This window comes from Protopterus annectens, chromosome 10.part0 (assembly GCF_019279795.1).
Source record: "Protopterus annectens isolate FY-2018-M chromosome 10.part0, PAN1.0, whole genome shotgun sequence".
NCBI lineage: Eukaryota > Metazoa > Chordata > Ceratodontiformes > Protopteridae > Protopterus > Protopterus annectens.
In genome coordinates, this window is record NC_056744.1 from 314,875,619 (window position 1) to 314,895,528 (window position 19,910).

At 45.6% G+C, this 19,910-nt stretch overlaps 1 protein-coding gene across 1 annotated transcript in view; it reads left to right on the forward strand.

Moving 5' to 3' along the window:
* LOC122814137 (testicular spindle-associated protein SHCBP1L-like) overlaps nucleotides 1–19,910 on the forward strand; it is a 1,630,938-nt gene that overhangs the window by 825,430 nt on the left and 785,598 nt on the right. Inside the window, exon 6 of the mRNA XM_044086750.1 lies at nucleotides 13,774–14,024. Within this exon, the coding sequence (XP_043942685.1) occupies nucleotides 13,774–14,024 (251 nt within the window). The remainder of the gene's footprint in view (nucleotides 1–13,773; nucleotides 14,025–19,910) is intronic.

Here is a 19,910-nt window from a genome sequence, read left to right on the forward strand (position 1 = left end):
TGTGCAGTTTGTTTTTTACTGACATCCTTGAAATGTTAAAACAGAGGGGTGACTGGAAGCCCAACAAGCCTTCCTCCGAGGAGTCAGTCTTCCTGCAGGCCTTTCATGCCCATCTGTCTACCTCTTGGGTGACCCCACCTGCAGACGAGCTAGTCCAGCTCGTGGTGCCGAGCGCCTGGAAGAATCCTGACTCTGTTGACCCAATCCCACAGAGACTAGGTAAAATTCTACCCCCCAACTCAAGGAGAGCCCACTTGGTCTAAAGGTTTATCAGTAGATGCTATGGTGGTGGCAGCGGCCAAGAAGCAGCAGCTCGCTGAAGAGAGCCAGACTGTCCATCTGCCTAGCAGGGAGGTCCCGGGTGGTGTACAGATTAGGGAAGAGAGTATTTGCTTCATCGACCTTTGCCATACAGTCCCTGCACTATTTGGCCCATTTTTGCAAGACTGCAAAGAGACTTAATCTCCGAACTCTCTGGAACTCTATCAGGACAGGTGTCTGACGAGGTGAGTGACAAAGTTACCTCGCAGCTTGCAACCCTGGATTCCATTTTGAACTTGTCCATGAGGTTTAATATCCCATGCAACCGAAGGGGCGGCAAGAGCTGCGGGTTCAAGCGTAGTTATGAGACATCATGCGTGGATGTGCCTTTGTGATTTTGTGGACCCCTTTAAGTCTTCCTTCCTGAATGCTCCAGTCAAAGCATCTTCTCTGTTCAGCCCAAAAGTGAAGAACAGTCTAGCCAGGTGTGAGCAGGATGGTAAGACCCTGTCTGCCGTAGGTGTAGCTTTTCCACCCCACAACGTTCCTTCTCCAGGAATCAGAGGAGTGGAAAGTTGTGGCACAAGAAGTCTCTGGGTCCTTTTCTTGACACAGGTAATGAGTTCTCCCCCAAGGGCAGAGAAGGTAACTCTTCCAGAAGACTCCCCTACTGAGGCAGAGGGGGCCCGCATAACCAGGGACCCAGAGATTATTTCTCAGGACAGCCCTACCAGTGCTCCTCAAGAGCGCCCCAAATTGCTTTCCTCTGGAAGCAGTTGGGGGACGTTTCTCTCTGCACCACACTGGCTGGCAATCGATAACCACCGACTGGTGGGTGCAGAAGATAATAACCAGAGGCTACCACATCCCCTTCGACTCTTACCCAAAGCCATCAAGACGAATTCCCGACATTCCACCCAGTCAAAGGGAAGAAGCAGCTCTAGGGATAAAAATACTGTGTCAAAAGAGAGTCATCCAAGCAGTCCCACCAGACCAATGCAGATCCGGATTCTACTTGATTCTTTTTGATGCCAAAAGAGACAGGAGACTGGAGACCGATTTTGGATCTCAGCAAGTTAAACAAGTTTGTCACCCAAACGAAATTCTACATGGTCACGGCTCAGTCCATTCTCCCCTTTTTCGGGAAAGGCGATTGGATGTGTTCCATGGACCTTCAGGATGCATATTACCACATCAAAATGGACAAGTGCTCCAGGAGGTTGCTTCGCTTCTGGCTGGGAGCCAATCACTACCAATTCTATGCTCTACCTTTCAGACTCTCTACAGTCCCCAGAGTGTTCAAGTGCAAGGCAGTAATAACAGCTCACTTGAGACTGCAAGAATTCTGGGTATTTCCATATTTAGATGATTAGCTCCTTACCGCCCCCACCAAGCACCTACTGGTAACGGCCCTGAAATACACTCTTTCCTTGGCAAAACTTTTGGGAATTTCAATAGATTGGGAGAAATCCAACCTGATGACAACCCAGTCCGTAGAATTCATAGGAACAGTATTCAGCACCCACTCATGTTTAGTCTCTCTTCCAGACCACAGATTACAAAGACTGAGGCTTCAACTCTGGGTGATACTCTGTCAAAACAAAGTTTTAGCACCAGAGGTCTTCCAGCTCCTAGGTTCCATGGCAGCTTCTGTACCAATGGTGCCTTTTGCAAAACTTCACATGAGACTTCTTCAGTGGCTTCTATTATCTCAGTGGTACCCGAATTATCACCCTTTGTCCGTTCAGATTCGTATAACCAGTCATTGCAAACAGGACCTACTTTGGTGGAGTAGGCCAGAAACAGCTTTGTAGCCACCCCTTCCATCCTCCTCAGCCCAGAGCCACTATGACCATGGATGTTTCCCTGATTGGGTGGGGGGGGGGGCATTTTCTGGTAATGGCAGTCTAAGGCACGTGGTCCGCAATGGTGGCCAATCTGCATATCAGTGTCTTAGAACTGAGGGCAGTGCTTTCAGTGTTGCAAGCATTCCAGTCTATCCTTCTTTCCGGGACAATTGCCATCCAATCAGACAGCATGTCAGTAGTCTGGTATATCAACAAGCAAGAAGGAACCAAGTCCTACCCCTTATGTCGAGAGGCCATGAGAATTTGACAAGGGGCAATAGTTTCCAACCGCTTTCTGATAGCAATGCATATTCCCAGGGATTCCAACGTGATTACAGACTAGATGAGCAGATGTATTCTCCTGCCTCACGAGTGGTCCCTCAATCCGTCCATAGTGATGAAGATTTTCAACCGCTGGGGTCATCCTTGCTGCGACCTTTTCACCTCCCTGTCAAACCACAAATGCAGCAACTACTTTGCCCTAATCCCCCTGCAGGAGGTGTCCCCGAGGGACTCATTTAGCCACGATTGGCCTATGGGACTTCTGTATGCTTACCCTCCCATCCCTCTGATTTCTCAATTATTTAAAGAAAGCTCTTTGGTTGAAAAGCAAAGTGATCCTCATAGCTCCTTACTGGCCCCGACAAGTATGGTTCCTCTTTCTCCGGCCTCACCTACTATGCTGACCGTGGATTCTGGATCCAACTCCAGACCTGATTTCTCACCCCTGTGGGTTGAGTCACCCAAACTTAACCAGTCTCAAGCTGTCCGCTTGGTTTCTCCACTTCTACTAATTGCCAGGCAGAAGAACTTTTCCTCCCCAGTGCATGGTATTATTCTGGCCTCACACAAACCATCCACTAGGAAATTTTTATCTTGACAAATGGAAGATATTTTCAATTTGGTTTAAGCAGAAAAAACTAGATCCGTACTCAGTCCCTGTTACTGTAGTACTACATTATTTGTCAAATTTCTCTGAAGGCTGTGCTACAGCTTCTGCTATACGAGTCCATCTAGCTGCTATTTGACTTCCATAATGGTTTTGGGAATTCTTCTTTGGTCTCACATTGTCTATGCAAAACCTTCCTAAAAGGAGTCTCACACATTAGATCCCCAATCAAACAACCCATAGAACCTCACATTAGTCCTACAATCTCTGACACAACCCCCCTTTGAACCTGCAGCAACTTGTGACATCAAATTCTTATCCTGGAAGTCTCTCTTTGTGGTGGCCTTGATGGCAGCTAGGCGAATTTCTGAGCTCCACTCTGAATGCATAAAACACCCCATTTGATCTTCCACAAGGACAGAGTATCACTCCGGACAAGCCCTTCCTTCCTCTCTAAAGTAATTTCGGATTTCTCCATTAATCAGACTATTGACCTGCTAGTCTTTTTTCTGAATTTTTCTAATAAAGGATAGTACTGTCTACATTCATTAGACATACACAGACTACTGAGATTGTCTGGATAGAACAAAAACAATACGCAAGTCTAATCAACTATTTATTTCCTTTTCTGGTTATAAAATGGGAAAGTCTGTTTCTAAGATGACCCTGTCTAAATGGCTCAGAGATTGTATACTTTTCATTTATCATCATGAAAAAAAAAACCTATACCACCAAAAATCAAGGCTCAGTCCACTAGATCTATGGTGATTTCTGTGGTTTTCCATTCCAGAGCTTCTTTGGATGATATCTGTGCAGCAGCAACGTGGGCTAATCCTCATACCTTTATAACTCATTACAAGTTGGATTTGGTCTCCAGAGGAAGAGCTTCCTTTGGCTCAGTGGTGTTCAGGAATATTCTTCCATAAGGACCACCCAATTGACTCAAGGTAGCTGGGGACTCTGTCCCATCAGTGATGAATGAATGAAGATTAACATTGTCAGGTAAAGAAGTTATGTCTTACCATAACGTTCCATCTGTGTTGTTGATCTTCATTCATTCATGTCCCACCCTCCTTCCCCCTCCTAAGGTTTCTGCAGGATACTTTAGGTCCAAGTACTGAATTAGGGTACTTGCGCAGAAACTGGCTTTGCTTTACTAATAACTGGCAAACTCTATCTGAGGTAACAGGGAGGAAGGGTACTATGGGTAAAAGCTTAGCTTGAGAGTTTTTGGCTGGCGCGAGCTTGGTATAAGGCCATCTTAATTCCAAGGACCGAACCGACTTCCCATCAGTGATGATTGAATGAAGATCAACAACACAGATGGAACGTTTGACATAACTTTTTCTCTGTGCAGGGATTGTGGGTCGGGAGAACCCTGAGTACCAGATCCAAAGCTTAGAAGTGTCTGAAGCTGGATCCGCGACCCAGACATTGAGGAAAGATGGAACAAGACAACACAGGTGAGATTCAGTATGGTGAGTATATAACCTTTATGTTTTTCAGCCCTTCTTCATTTTCCAAGGAATTCATCATTCCCTCATCTAACTATAGCAAAAAGCAAAATACAGTCCAAGCAAAATAACAAGAAGCAAATTTATAAAAAGCAGTGACAGGGAGGTTCCAGAATGAAAACGGCAATACTGTGCCAGAATTAAGAGCAGTCCATTAAGTCAGAATGATTATATTATTGAGTTGTCACCCCCCCCCCCCAAAGCAATCTCTTAATCCTCCCGAAGATTTGAACCTCCATTTCTGTCCTTGGCAACATTTGGTTTCAGAAAGATGGGTTCCGTATGAGATTCATCAAGGCTACAGGTGGCAGTTTGAGGCTGTTCTTACTTTCCAGAGGATTCCCACCCAAATAAGTCAGTAGGTAAGCTACTCTACAAACACTCTGTGGCCCAAGCCTGGAACAAACTTCCCCTTGACATACGCTCAATCTCTCACACCCCACTATTTAAAAAGAAACTTAAGACACATATACTCAATTCCAGAATCTGCCCTTGCTATGACCCTACATAGTTCTGTCCTCCCCCCACATTGGAATCACTCTCAGTTGATCCCACTTGCACTCTGCCTCACTAGTACAGCTACATAGTATTTTCCTGAGGGGGGGGGGGGCATGCTGTTGTTTAACTGTTGATGTAATGGGATCCTATCTCGCCTACATTCATAAATGATGGGTTCGGAGCCGATCCGTCGGCTCCGACTTGGCCACTATACACTAGAATGAAGTCTCTCATTGGCTGGGCTACCCCTTATCCCATAATGCACCACGCCTGCTTCCCCAGATCTCGTTTGCCGCTTTTCAAGCCGGACGTGGTCTCGACTTGGCTGGAGCCAAGTGTTTTTTTCTGGACCTTTTGGTCTTTTTTGACTAGGGTTTCTGTCAGAATTTAGACAAACAGCTGTTTTAACAGCTTTGTGAGCGTTTGTGGTCAGTTTGGTGTAAAATTAAATTTTATTCTTTTTCGCACTACTAGTGTACTGGGCAAGGCCCGTTTAAGTTAGAGGGCCTTTGCCCTTATTGTATGTCTATCTAATTTTCTTGTTGTGTGACGGAAATAGTTTTCGGGCTAAGCCCGTTTAAGTTCGAGGGCTTTGGCCCACGTATTTCCTTACTTCTGTGTATTTGACCTGTTGTATCGGGCTAAGTCCGTTTAAGTTAGAGGGCTTTAGCCCATACATTAGTTACTGTTTTTTTTCTAGCTATCAGTTACCTGTTTTTTTCTACTGTATCCAAAATGTCTAAGGAGCAAAAATCAGGGTTCAAAAAGTGTGCAAAATGTAATTATAAAATGTCTATTACAGACAGCCATGCTGTCTGCGTGTACTGTTTAGGGCCTAAACATTTACAGGATACTTGCAGTGTGTGTGTCACGCTTTTTCCTCCAGGGTTCTCCAGGAGAGAAAAAATAAGCTGATACTTAGGGGTCTGATTAAGCCTTCATTTGAGGAAGCTTTGGCTTCATCTCCAGCTTCTAAAAAGAAGAGATCGTCGGCTCCGACCAGTCCGTCGGGCCCGACACCCAAGAAGCATAGATCGTCGGCTCCGACCAGTCCGTTGGACCCGACAGCTAAGAAACAGGTGTCTACTTCTTCTTCCTCGGCTCCAATGGCTTCTGAGCCGATGGCTGAAGGGTCTGCCTTGGTGCTTCTTCCCTCGGCTCCATTGGTGTCGGAGCTGCAGGTTAGTGCATCGAGAGGCCAATCACCTACTTCGGCTCCTTTGGTCTCGGAGCCGTTGGTGGTGTGCAGCTCAGACTCTTCCCCCTCGGCTCCGGAGCCTCCTTCGGCGCCGACACTGTTGCAAACGGTCCCGGTCTCGGGTCCGATAGTGCTGGAACCCTTTCGGAGCCGATCCCCTGCTTTATCGGAGCCGAGGCAGAAGTCTTCTCGGCCCCAATCTGTTTCCTCCAAATCCTCTAGGTTGTCGGATTCGGATTTGGATAGGGTTATCCAGAGGCTGTTCCAGTCCCCAGTTTTTACTAAAATGATCTCGGCTCCAGCCCATGCGGCTTCGGAGCCGATTCCACATCCCATGCATTTGATTCCTCCTCCGACCCACTTGGAGCCGTTGGAGTCGGTGCAGGTAGAACGCAGCGGAATCGTCCAGTCGGAGCAGGGACCCCCTCGGAGTTTCTCTGCTCCGACCTTCATTCCTATTCTGTCCTCTGAGTCATGGTTTGGTACCGGGTCTTCCTCGGCGGGGGCCGAGGGCAACACTGTGGAGCTCGCCTCTTCGATGCCCAGTCTTCCCGTCGGAGCATCGGCCGCAGGTATTCCCGGTACCGCCGTGGTCTCTCAGCAAGTGCCCTCTGCAGAGTCTGGAGGTCCTGCTTTTGAGGCCATGAGGAGTGCGCTGGCCATGACCTTGCCGGTTCAGCAGGTTTCTACCTCACCGTCCCAAGTTTTGGGTACTGGTGCCTCTGGAGACATTCTTTCCCACAACAGTGGGGCCCCAGGGCCTGAGGATACCCCCTTAGAGGGTTCCCTTCTTCAGGGAGGTCCTTCTGAATCTGCTTCGGATGAACCCCCAAGGAAGAAACTGTGTAAGAGGAAGCACGTTGATTCCCAAGATGAATCTGTCACTTCAGATACTGACCTCGATGATGCGGAGGGGTCCCCTAAATCGTCCTCTGATGACGTCTCCTTCTCGGATATCCTTGAGATCTTGAGACAGAGAGGCGATTGGCAATCCAAAGCCCCTACCGCTGAGGAGTCAGTTTTCCTCGAGGCCTTCGGGGCCCAGCCCTCTTCCTCCTGGGTGTCTCCACCCTTCGAGTTATTAGATCTAATCTCTCGGAGGGTGTGGGAACATCCTGATACGGTGGAACCGGTGCCTGCCAGGCCTAATAAGTTTCTTTCAGCCCCTCCCCAGAAGGAATTCCTCACTAAGTGTGTTGCAGTTGATGCTATGGTGGTGGCATCTGCCACTCAGCAGGACGTGGCAGAGGCTTCAACGTCTATTCATCCTCCTAATAAGGATTCTAGGAGCATGGATAGGTACGGGAAGCGTACCCTTTCTTCAGCGACCTTTACCCTGCGGTCGCTGAACTATCTCTGTCATTTTACAAGGCTCCAAAGGGACCTCCTCAAGGAGTTAGGAGAGTCCCTTGCAGGTAACCTTCCTGAGGCATTAGCACAGACCGTAGGCGCCCAGATGACTACCCTATCTTCTATTGTCAAATCGTCCATGAGGCTCATTTCCTATGCAGCCAAAGGGGCGAGTAGAGCAGTGGGCACAGGAGTGGCTCTTAGGAGACAAGCCTGGTTACGCTTGTGTCCACTCGCGGAGGCCTTTAAGTCTTCCTTCGCCGACGCCCCCTTTGATGGGTCTTCTTTGTTTGGACCCAAGGTGAAGGACACACTTACTCGGTGCGAGCAGGAGGGCAAGACCTTGACTGCCGTTGGGGCCCGTTTTTCCGCTCCCTCTAGACCTTATCCCAAGGCCCAGAGGAGGGAAAATTGGTTCAGGAAATCCCAAAAGTTCTTCTCTACTCCACCGAGTGATCCCCCCTCCAGAGGCGGGGGGGGGGATTCAGGATGATGCCGCCCTAGAGGTGGCAGAGGCCCCCGTAACTCTGGAGACCGCGACTCCTTTCGTGGTTCCTCCTACCCTCAACATCCCTAGGATGTTGCCCGGCTGTGCTTCTCCGGAGCCGGTCGGGGGTCGTTTTGCGAAACACCCACAGGCTTGGGAATCGATAACCAAGGATCAGTGGGTGCTTCGCATTGTAACCGGAGGCTACCTCATCCCCTTTTTCAAGCCCCCTCCTCCTACAAGGAGAATCCCGGACGTGCCACCCAGTCAACGGGATCTGGCAGCCGTAGATGTTTCAAAGCTGCTAAGCAAAGGGGTCATCCAGCCCGTCCCCGCCGACCAGATCGAATCAGGAACTTACTCAAGATTATTTTTGGTGCCAAAAAAGACAGGGGACGTAAGGCCCATTTTGGACCTAAGCTCTTTAAATCGTTTTGTGAAGAAGTCCAAGTTCCGGATGGTCACCCTTCAGTCCATTCTCCCGTTATTGGAGAAGGATGTCTGGATGTGCTCCATAGACCTCAAGGACGCTTACTATCACATTTTGATACGTCAAGAGTCCAGGAGTCATTTACGCTTCTGCCTAGGAACCAGTCATTTCCAGTTTTGTGCACTGCCCTTTGGTCTCACCACAGCCCCCAGGATGTTTACCAAGTGTCTGGCAGTGGTGACAGCTCACTTGAGAAGTCTAGGATTCCAAGTGTTTCCCTATCTCGACGACTGGCTCCTCACTGCCACCTCCAAGCATCTACTGATTCGAGTGCTGATGGCCACAGTAACCTTGGGTGTCTCGCTAGGAATCACTTTCAATTGGAAAAAATCTGTGCTGCGGCCATCTCAGCATATCACCTTTATAGGCGCAGAGTTAGACACAAAAAGGATGCGGGCATTTTTGCCATCAGAGAGAATTCAGGTTCTACAATCACAGGTTCTAAATTTGTTACCCAAATCTCGAGTTCCTGCCAGACAGATTATTCAGTTATTGGGCACGATGGCTGCAACTATCCTCCTAGTACCATTAGCCAGGCTGCACATGCGGGTGCTGCAATGGCTATTATCGGTTCAATGGTCATGCCAAGAACTTCCCCTGAACCACCTAGTTCTGATTACGGACAGTTGTCGTCGGGACCTCCGTTGGTGGCTATGTTGGTTCAACCTGGACTGGGGGCGTCCTTTCGCCCTTCAGCCCCCTGTTGCCACAGTGACCACGGACGCCCCCCAGATAGGGTGGGGGGGGGTCATTATCTCGACAGGTCTGTCCAAGGCACTTGGCAGGATTGCGAAGCGCACCTTCACATCAATATCCTGGAAATGAGCGCGGTGCTTCTAGTTTTACAGGCACTTCATCATGCTCTCCCACAAGGTACTATTGCGATTCTATCCGACAACATGTCGGTAGTTTGGTACATAAACAAGCAGGGCGGAACCAGGTCCTACCCCCTTTGCAGGGAGGCCATGAGAGTATGGCGCTGGGCCATAGCCTCTCGGCGTTTCTTAGTAGCCACGCACATTCCGGGAAAAGCCAATGTGATTGCACACAGGCTCAGCAGGACTCTCCTGTTGCCCCACGAGTGGTCCCTCAACAACAGAGTGGCTGCACAGATCTTCGCCAAATGGGGTCTCCCTTGTTGCAACTTGTTCACCAGCCCCAACAATGCGAAGTGCAGAGAGTTCTTCACTCTGACTCCCTCTCAGGGGCAGTCTCCCAGGGACGCTCTAGCCCACAATTGGCCCCCGGGTCTGCTTTATGCCCCCCCCCCCCGATTCCCCTTCTCCCGAGGGTGATTCAGAAGGCTCTTCATGTTGGGTGCCACATGATTTTGGTCGCCCCACATTGGCCCCGTCAGGTTTGGTTCCCATTCCTTCAGAAGTATGCGGTACAGGGCCCCTGGATTCTGGACCCAGTGCCGGATCTGTTGTCCAGTCAATCGGGACACTCTCATCCGTCCCTCCGGTCGTTGCGACTGGCTGCTTGGTTACTCCACTTCCATCCTTAGTTAGAGATCTTTCTCTTTCTTCGGAAGTGATGCACATCTTGTCTTCTTCCCACAAGCCGTCTACCGTTAAGCTGTATTCCAGCAAATGGAAAAGGTTTGTTTGTTGGGCCCAGCAGTGAGCATTGATCCTCTTACGGCCCCAGTTCCACAGGTCTTGAAATTTCTAGCTTCATTGTTTCATTCAGGCTCTTCAGTCTCCACACTTAAAGTTCAACTGGTGGCTATATCTAATTTTCATGTTGCTATAGAGCCTTCTTTAATGGCTAACAGACTTTGCAAGTCCTTTCTTAAGGGAGCCTGGCTCCTCAGGCCTCCTATGGCTCATCCCGTGCCCCCTTGGGACTTAAATTTGGTTCTGGCCTCTTTAACTGCCCGTCCCTTTGAGCCAGCAGCCACGTGTGATATAAAATTCCTGTCGTGGAAAACTGCCTTTCTAGTGGCAATAACTTCTGCTAAGCATGTTTTGGAGCTTCAGGCTCTCAGTTCTTCCCCTCCTTATTTGATTTTTCACAAAGACAGAGTTTCCCTTAGATTGAATCCGTCCTTTTTGCCTAAGGTAGCATCCCCTTTATGCATTCAGCAATCATTGGAGCTCCCAGTTTTCTTTCCAAATTTCTCTAATAGAGCAGAATATACCTTCCACCAGTTGGATGTTCACAGGCAACTGCGTTTTTACTTAGATAGGACCACTCAGACACGAAAATCTGACCCAACTGTTTGTGTCCTTTGCGGAGAATAGGTTAGGTCTACCAGTTGCCAAAACCACCATTGCCAAATGGATTAAGGATTGCATCTCTTTCATTTATTCCCAGTCAGGCAGAGAGTTGCCTTTCCCACTCAAAGCTCATTCTACCAGGGCTATGGCCACCTCTGTAGCTTTTCACTCCAAAGTTTCAATAGATGATATTTGTGCGGCTGCTACTTGGTCTTCTCCGCACACCTTCATTTATCATTACAAGGTTGATGTGGCTTCCCGAGGCAGAGCTTCATTTGGTTCCGCAGTTCTCAGGAGTGTGTTCCAGTGAGCCACCCGGGGTTTTAGGTGCTAGGGACGTTGTCCTATCAGTTATGAATGTAGGCGAGATAGGATCCCATTACATCTTTTAGTTATGTACTTACCATAACTTTGGATGTATGGGATCCATCTCGCCTACATTCATACATACCCACCCTCCTTCCCCCTGCCTTTTGCATTTGGAGGAAATATTGATCTTGCTAAGCTCTCCTCTGGAAGGGCTCTGGTTGGTTACAGTTATTGGTATGTGTTCTGTACCTGTATGTATGTATGAAAGCGAACAAACAAGATCTGGGGAAGCAGGCGTGGTGCATTATGGGATAAGGGGTAGCCCAGCCAATGAGAGACTTCGTTCTAGTGTATAGTGGCCGAGTCGGAGCCGACGGATCGGCTCCGAACCCATCAGTTATGAATGTAGGCGAGATGGATCCCATACATCCAAAGTTATGGTAAGTACATAACTAAAAGTTAGTGTTTGTTTTCTATTGTTTACTACTGTAATGCTAGTTTTATTTCTATTGTTTGCTGTGCTTGTTTACTACTTATTTCTATTGTTTGCTGTGCTTGTTTACTACTGTAATGATTTATTGTACTATCTGGAGCTTTTCTCCTTGGATCTCCACTGAAAATGGGACAAAATCCCAGTTGGACTAACCCGGTTTAAAAATGTCAATAAATAAAATAAAATCCGCCAGACTAAACTCTTCTCTTCCTTCTCTGCCTGTCTTACAGTACGTACTGTTTCAGGTCGTAATACAAGCTTCTCCTACTTCTCTGTTTGGAGGAGGATTTTATTCAAGGATTTTGAAGCTCCAACATTATTTTATTTATCATAGGTTATAGTCATGTCACTCTGTTTATTAGTTGTTTTCCCTTTAGTTATTTAAGGAATTCTCCCTAATTTTATTATACCCACAAAGGTTTTCATGATTACAAGCAACAGCATTGAAGAGTGTATGATACCTTGTGATGCAACGAGGATATCTGCATGAGAAATGAAGGCACATAGGAAAGTAAAAATATGAAGACATTTGGTAACTAAAATTACACTGCTTTGTTATGAATGCTGATCAGCAAACCCCTTTAGGTAGAAGGAATTTGGAACAAAGTGAAGTGGGGAAAGATTGGGATTTTGGATGCAGACTCTTAAGGAGGACAAAAAAAATCATACCGAGTATTCTAATAACCAAATCAGCACGAGAATGGAGAAAAGAGATTTTGCCGATAGGGATGGCTGTGTTCAGGGATACAGATAATAAGCAAGAGGTGCTGGAATTTATTGGAGAAAACTGGCAAAAGAACCAAGGTATTGGGAGCAAATAACTAGAAAAGGAAAAGTGATAGAATGGGAATAGGCCAAGAATTTATTTGGACTGCAGGTTAGAGATTGCCTTCCCTATCAAGGATTGATGTCAAAAGAGTATAGGCAAAGAGAAAGAAATAGGGAGGTCCAAAACAAAAGACCAGCACCAGTAGAGTTTTTAATAGAGAAGTCGCCATTGAAAAAGGAATAATTAGTAAACCATATAATAATTATAAGAATCAATCAGATGAGCTTAAGAAGGATTGGAAAGAGAGACTGGCTAAGCAGCTCACAAAGATGGGGGGGGTGGTATATGTATATCTCCCAAATGTACAACAAGGTCTAGAAGATTTAGGATCTTTGCCTGGAAGTGTTTACATAGATATTTTTTATACCACAAGTAGACGACACAGAAGTTTTCCTCAGGTGGATGGCAAATGTTGGAGGTGTGACGGGCAAGAAAGAGGTAGCTCAGAACATGTTTTTTCGGAGTGTAGTGAGCTGGCAGACTTTAGGGAATCCCTGCGGACCGCTCTGTCGGAGGTGCTGGGTGAGCGGATTGGATTGACTAGGGAGATGATTTGAGTTATGATACAGAATAGAAATTGCCTAGACATGGTAAGGCCTTGCTGAGTCTAATTATGGTGGCTGCCATAAAAGCAATTACTAGAAAATGGAAATCAAAGTCTAAACCAAATTTGCATAAGTAGTGAATATAGTAACAGAGGTAAAACAACTGGAATTGGGATCTTTAGAAAAGGGAGGGAGCAAACTACATAGGAAAAATGGGGATTGTGGGAACAATATATGTAGAGCAGTAACGAGGTTTAAGGCAGAATTTGAAAGAGCCATATAATGCTTAACTGGCAATGATTGGATGGATTTTAACTGATGTTTTATGTTTGCAACTACAGTTGTTTCAATGGTGTCTGTGATGTATACAGTTTGCAAGTAAAGTGGTGTCATTTTGCTTGTTTTTCATTTATATAAATGTAAGATTGTCATATGTGAAAATTTAATAAAGATGTTTGTTGGAAAAAAGTGAGGTGGTGAAAAGTCCCTACACCTCTGGACCCTCTTTCATAATTATAATGTATTTTGAAGTCACAGGGTTAAGTTGAATCTGTTTATTTTTAAAGCTTTTTCAGCTGAATGGGTCGATTGGATCAATACTTGCTGAAAAGCAGTGTAGTCACACAGATAAATGCTAGTTAGTGTGATGAGTGGTGAAGGTAAATATGAAGGAATAAAACATGAGCAATGGTAAAAGAACCACAAGTAGGTCTACAAGTGAAGGAAGTGATTCATTCCCCTTTTCTGAAGTTGAGATGCATCATAAACTGAAAAGCTAAGTTGTCTGAGTAGACTTTATTGATGTTTTGTAGTATTTCATCTTTTTTCTTTTTTATAACAGGAAGCACAAAGCGAGAAGATATTATAATTTCTTCAGAGCCAATGTATGACAGTTTTGTGGCATCAAAAGCTCAAAATTTGAAAATGATGCATTTAACCTTCATCCAGAAAGACACAGTGGATGGCATTGTTGTTGTAAAGTCTGGCCACTTGATTTTGGAAGACTGTGTATTAAAATGTGAAGGCACTGGCATTCTAGTTCTCACAGGTGCAACTCTTACTATGAGAAACTGTGAAATTGTAGGTGCACAGGTAAGAGTTATGTAAATATTCAATGGAAATTAAGGTTATCCATTCTATAGTTGGGTTTATTAAATCCTTTGTAGTAGAAATGAAATTACTTTTTTTCAAATTGGCTGAAATTTAGCTCCCTTACACCTAAAGTTTTATGTTTGAAATATTTGATATGAAGTTGTTTTTCAGTTGGTCTTCAACCTTTGGGACTGTGATCCGGCATGGACACAACTCGGCTGTGTACTCTAGCACCGGAGCCGAAATCCAAGCTCCTCCCTACCCGTAATGCCCCGCTCTCCCTCCTCCCCTCAGATCTTGTTTACCGCTCGTTTTGAACAGCACGGGTCGCCATTTGTCTAAGCTCCTCCTGGGTTTTATAGTCGCTGAGTAATTTTTTTCCTGTGATTTTTCTTCTCTGTGTCTATCCTATCTTATTACCCTTCTGTCACAGAGTTGGTCTGTTTTCAGTAAAAAAAAAAAAAGCTCTTTTTATCCTTTCCCTCTCCTTTCTTACTGTTCTCGTGTGTGTGTGTGTGTATGTGTGTGTGTGTATGTGTGTGTGTGTATGTGTGTGTGTGTATGTGTGTGTGTGTGTGTGTGTTGCTTGTTCCCATGGCCGATGCTTCTAAGCCTGGGGTTCAAGAAGTGTACGGAGTGTGGGCATAAGATTCCTCCATCTGATGCCTACACTCCGTGTGGTATGTTTGGGGGTTCCCTATCTTGACGACTCCTGCTCAGTTTGCACAGGCTTCAACCCCCATGCGGTTATCGACAGGACGAACAAGCTTATCTTAAAGGGCCTGTTAGCTGTCTCTTCTGAGGCCTCTACTTTTGTTCCCCCTGCTTCTGAGACTCAAACTCCCACCAAGAAGCCCGGGGAAGGGGAGCGGGTCAGACATAAGGAGTGGGATTGGCGGAGGAAGATGTTTCTTGACCGGTCTTCCTCTGCTGAACCTCCTGCCAAGTCTAGACCCGAGCTGGCCCAAAGTTCTGTTCGGATTCGGTTTCTGCATTTCTCCCTGGAGCCGGGGAGTTCCTGAGCTAGGTCTCCATTCTCTGCCTCCCGTTGGCACCATTCCAGGTCGAGTTCAGTAGCTTCCTTTGTCCAGTCGACTTGGAGCCTGTCTGAAGCTGAGGTGAACAGGATGATGAAATTTCTTTGGGCCGAGATTCAGCTTGGAGTTTTGCCTGCTCCATCCCCCTCTGGAGCCATCAGCACGCAGTCTGGTTTCCTCCCGATATCTGCTTCTCCAATTTGACCTTCAGCTTTGGAGTTGGGTTCAAGGTTTCTTAATGTTGAGGTATCTGTGCCGATGGTCCCTTGTATCTTGAAGGTGATTGTTACCTTGAGTGGCTTAGCTACATTGTCTTCGGACTGGATTGAGACTCATAGCAGTATCTTCTGAGTCTGCTCCGAGGGGCTGGTGTCGGCTGCGATACTTTTTGGAGTTGTCCCTTCCCCTTGGGGCTTTGGTGCTGGGAAGTTCGGCGCCTACTCCCCCCTCGGCGCCAGGGGACACAAGTCCGGGAGGCTCCAACGGAGACAGTTTCAGCTCCTGCTGTGCTACCTTCTAGGGTCCGCTCACCTTCACATTTGAGGTAGTAAATCCAATCACTAGGAACAGTCCACAATATAAAACAATCCACACTCCTGTCCCTGAAGAACAAGAAACGTCCAGCACAGCACAAAATCAGTGGTCAGTCGTCAGGATGTAAAAACAAGAAAATTTATTGTATAAAACACTATAAAAACGTTAAAACCTTCAATGCCACAAATAAATTAGGAGTTGTTAACTATAAGCCCTTTGTTACCCAGAATTGTCTAATATGGGTTTAATGGAAATATGGTCATTTATTCCTGGGTACACTGAGGCATTGAGTCTAATTTGCCACCTAACCTCCTTGTCACCAACCACCTTTTTAATGTCACCCCCCTCACATTATCCTTGACCAATTCTAATATACCAAATTTAAATGTCGAACAGTCCCTACTATTTTTCAGGTGCTTCCAAAGGGCATTATTCTCATCATTTTCCTAATACTATAGTAATGGTCGTAGATTCTATTACGTAAACACCTTATTGTTTTACCTACATAATAGCAGGGACAGTGGGTACAAGTGGCCAGATATATACTAGGTTTTTTGTCCTACAATTCCCCCTACAAAAAACAGTCTTAGTTTTATTGTAGTTTTGTAGAGTAATAGTTGTACTATCAAAGATGTATTGACATTGCTGGCAGGTGCCACATTTTTTAGTGCCAACACTGTCACTACCTTTAATTGTGTCATATTTCTTTTCCAACAATAATTTCATGTTAGAACCGTTCTTATAAACAAAATTCGGCTCTTTCCCCACAACACTCAATACATTACTGTCTGCCTTTAAAACTGTCCAGTTTCTCTGAACAATATTTTTGATATCCCTACTGTGTGATGAGTGCTGTATAACACATGCCTTCTTGTATTTACTATTATCAACATCGGTGTTGATTGTGGCAGTATTCAATCCTATTTCTGAGCCAAACCCTGATCCTAATAGGGGCTTATACTTAATTCCCCATTGCTTCCTCACATACTCAGTAACATCAACTATCATATCCATAGGGTACCCCCTCTCAATGAAAAAATGTTTTACCTTCCTCAATTCCATCTCCAGGTCATTGGCATTAGATGTCATCCGAGCCACCCGGATACATTGCCCTTTTATAATATTCCTTTTCTGGGCCCAAGGATGGTTGCTGGAAAAATGCAAATAGGAATTACTAAAAGTATTTTTCCTATATATGTTTGACTTAAATTTCCCATCCTGTATTGTTATTCTCACATCCAGCTAGGGAATGGTTACCTTGTCCTTATTGAAGGTGAATTTAAAATTTTCACTACAAGAGTTTAGGTAGCCACAAAACTTATCTAACTCCTCACTATTACCCTTCCAAAGTAAAAAAAATGTCGTCCAAAAAACGAAGGTAACAAGAGACATACTTATACCATTCAGATTTAAAAATATACTCCTTTTCCCAGTCGAAAACCACCAAGTTAGCGTATATGGGGGCGCAAGCTGCCCCCATCGCTACCCCCTTAATCTGTTGGTGGTATTCTCCTTCATAATAGATGTAATTATGTGCCAAGACAGTCTCCATAAATTCCAAAATCAATATATTTTTATCTCCGGGCACCATTCCAAGACAATGAATGCTCTCATGAAATCTAACCAAATCTTCTTCTTTGGGTATGTTGGAAAATAAGTCAATAACATCGATGGTCACCAGCCATTCAACCCCTTCGGCCAACCCTGGTTGCAATCTGCCAAGGAAGTCCCAAGAGTCGAATACCAAATGGGGGATTTTTCTTAGTGTGGGTTTGAGCCATTTGTCGATAACCCTTCCAAAAGGAAAGGTCTTGGCCTGACTCCCCGAAATGATGGGCCTGAACGCTGGATCATAAATGTCCTTATGGACTTTAGGTATACCAACAATTGTCCCTATGATGGGGTTCTCAACTTTCAGAAACTTATATAAATCAATTCCAATTCTTTCTTCCAATAATAGGTCCTCTAACAAGTAGTCCACCTTATGATACCCAATGTGAACTTCATTCCTAGAAGAAATCACATATTTTCCAGAGTTTAACAACAAACCCATAATTTTGTTCTTGTAATCACTAGCTGGGTATAGCACTACCCCGCCCCCCTTGTCCGGTTTCATAATACGGATCTTTTGGTCCTCCTGCAATTCTTTCAATATACCCTGTTCTTCCTTAGTTAAATTATACCTCATACAAGTCTTTCTCCGTTTACTGTACTTATATGCATCACTTATTACCAGTTTCTCAAAAGTGTCTAACAGACTGTTGAGGGGTGGCATGTATGTGCTTTTGGTCCCAAACTCTTTATATGCATTGTGCATACCATCATACTTCACACTGAGGTTGAGTTTTCTTACATATTTCTTTGTCAACTATACTATCTACCAAATTAAATGTCCCATGGGGTATAAACTTCATCCCCTTAGAAAAAAGGGTAAAATGTTCTTTTTTAAGTTCCACATCGGTGAAATTGTATATATAAAAGTTGTCATAAGAACTAATGATTTCATTAACCTTAACAATCCCAGGAGAAGGGTCCGTTGGGGCAGGCTTGGGTATAATATTTACCCTCTCCCCGTTCTCCCCACATGGCCTTCCCTTCCTTGATGGGTACCTCCTTTGGTCCCCCTCCCAGTCCTGTTCTTTCTCTAAAAAATCCTGATTATATGGTTGGTTTTCATAGTTGTTGAAATCATTGTAGTTTCCCCTATAATGGTTATACGACCTAAATCTCTGGTTGTTTCTAGAATACCCCCTAAATTGCCCCTTCCCTTTAGGTGTTTTGTACTTGTCATGATTGTTATCATGACTCTTCTCCCACCTGTATACATCACCCTTTTTGTACTGCTCCAAGTCACGGTTCAGCTTATTACATTTGCGTTCAAATTGCTCATCTATAACGCTGGTGACCCAGTTAAACTGTGATTCATAATACATTTCACATTCATCATATAATAAATCATGAACAACGTTGTTATTAAGTTCATCCAGTTAGTCAACAACATACAGATGCGTTGGTCATTACACCCAATAATAAATTTCATGAAAGAAAAAACAAAACCATAAGGGCTTATAGTTAACAACTCATAATTTATTTGTGGCATTGAAGGTTTTATTAACGTTTTTATAGTGTTTTATACAATAAATTTTGTTTTTACATCCTGACAACTGATTTTGTGCTGTGCTGGACGTTTCTTGTTCTTCAGGGACAGGAGTGTGGATTGTTTTACATTTGAGGTAGTGGAGAGAGGGTTTTGGCTCCAGCTGTGCTACATTCTGAGGTCTGTTTGCTTTCAACAATTGAGGTGGTGGAGAGGTCTCTCAGCTCCTTCAAGAGCCTTGACACTTTCTTCCTTGGATTCTGCCGTGCAGTCTTCTATCCTGCTCCCCTCAGGGACTGCCTGTTGCTAGACTGCCCCAGGAGGTTCCTCTTCAAGAATTCCCCGAAGTTTGAGTCATCCCCGGAGCTTCCCCCCAAGGAGGTACTTCAGATGCATACATGCAAGAGGAGGCACTTAGATTCCCTATCGGAATCTGTCACAGATCACGCAGATTTGGATGGGGGGGGCTTCCCCACAATCACCCCCTGATGATGTTTCTTTAGGGGACATCATGGAGATTCTGCTCCAGAGAGGTGGGTAGTCTTCTCTCAAACCCAACCCCAACAAGTCTATATTCCTGGAGGTGTGTGGCACAGGGCCTTCTACATTTTGGGTGTCACCCGCACCCCACTCCACCCCCACGTATCATTTGGTGGATCTCATCTGTCTCTAGTAGGGCATGGAAGGAACCGGACATGGATGAACCCATTCCCAAGAGCCCAGACAAGTTTCTTAGTGCTTCTTTAGACGCGCCCCATTGGTCCAAGGGTTCCCCAGTCAATGCCATGGTGGTTGCAGTGGTCACCAAGAAGGAGCTGGTGCAGGAGAGCTCCTCAGTCCATCCTCCAGACAAGTAGTGTATAGCAATGGACCGTTTTTGGAAGCAGGTGTATGTTTCAGCCACCTTTACTCTGTGTGTGCACTGAACTGTTTGGCTTATGTCACCAGACTGCAGAGGGACCTGGTTAAGGAAGTCTTTGAGTCTGCCCCAGGGTCCATGTTGGTAGAGAAGGTTTCCTGTTCCTGTCTGGCCACCTTCACTGACATTTTGAACACGTCCATGAGGCTACTTTCTCATGCGACTGAGGGTGCCTCTAGGGTGGCCGGGATGGGCGTTGCAGTTAGGCAGCATGCCTGGCTCCGGCTTTGTGCTTTTTTGCAAACCTTCAAGGCAGTCATTCACAAATGCCCTTTTGACGGGTCAGCTTTGTTCGGCAA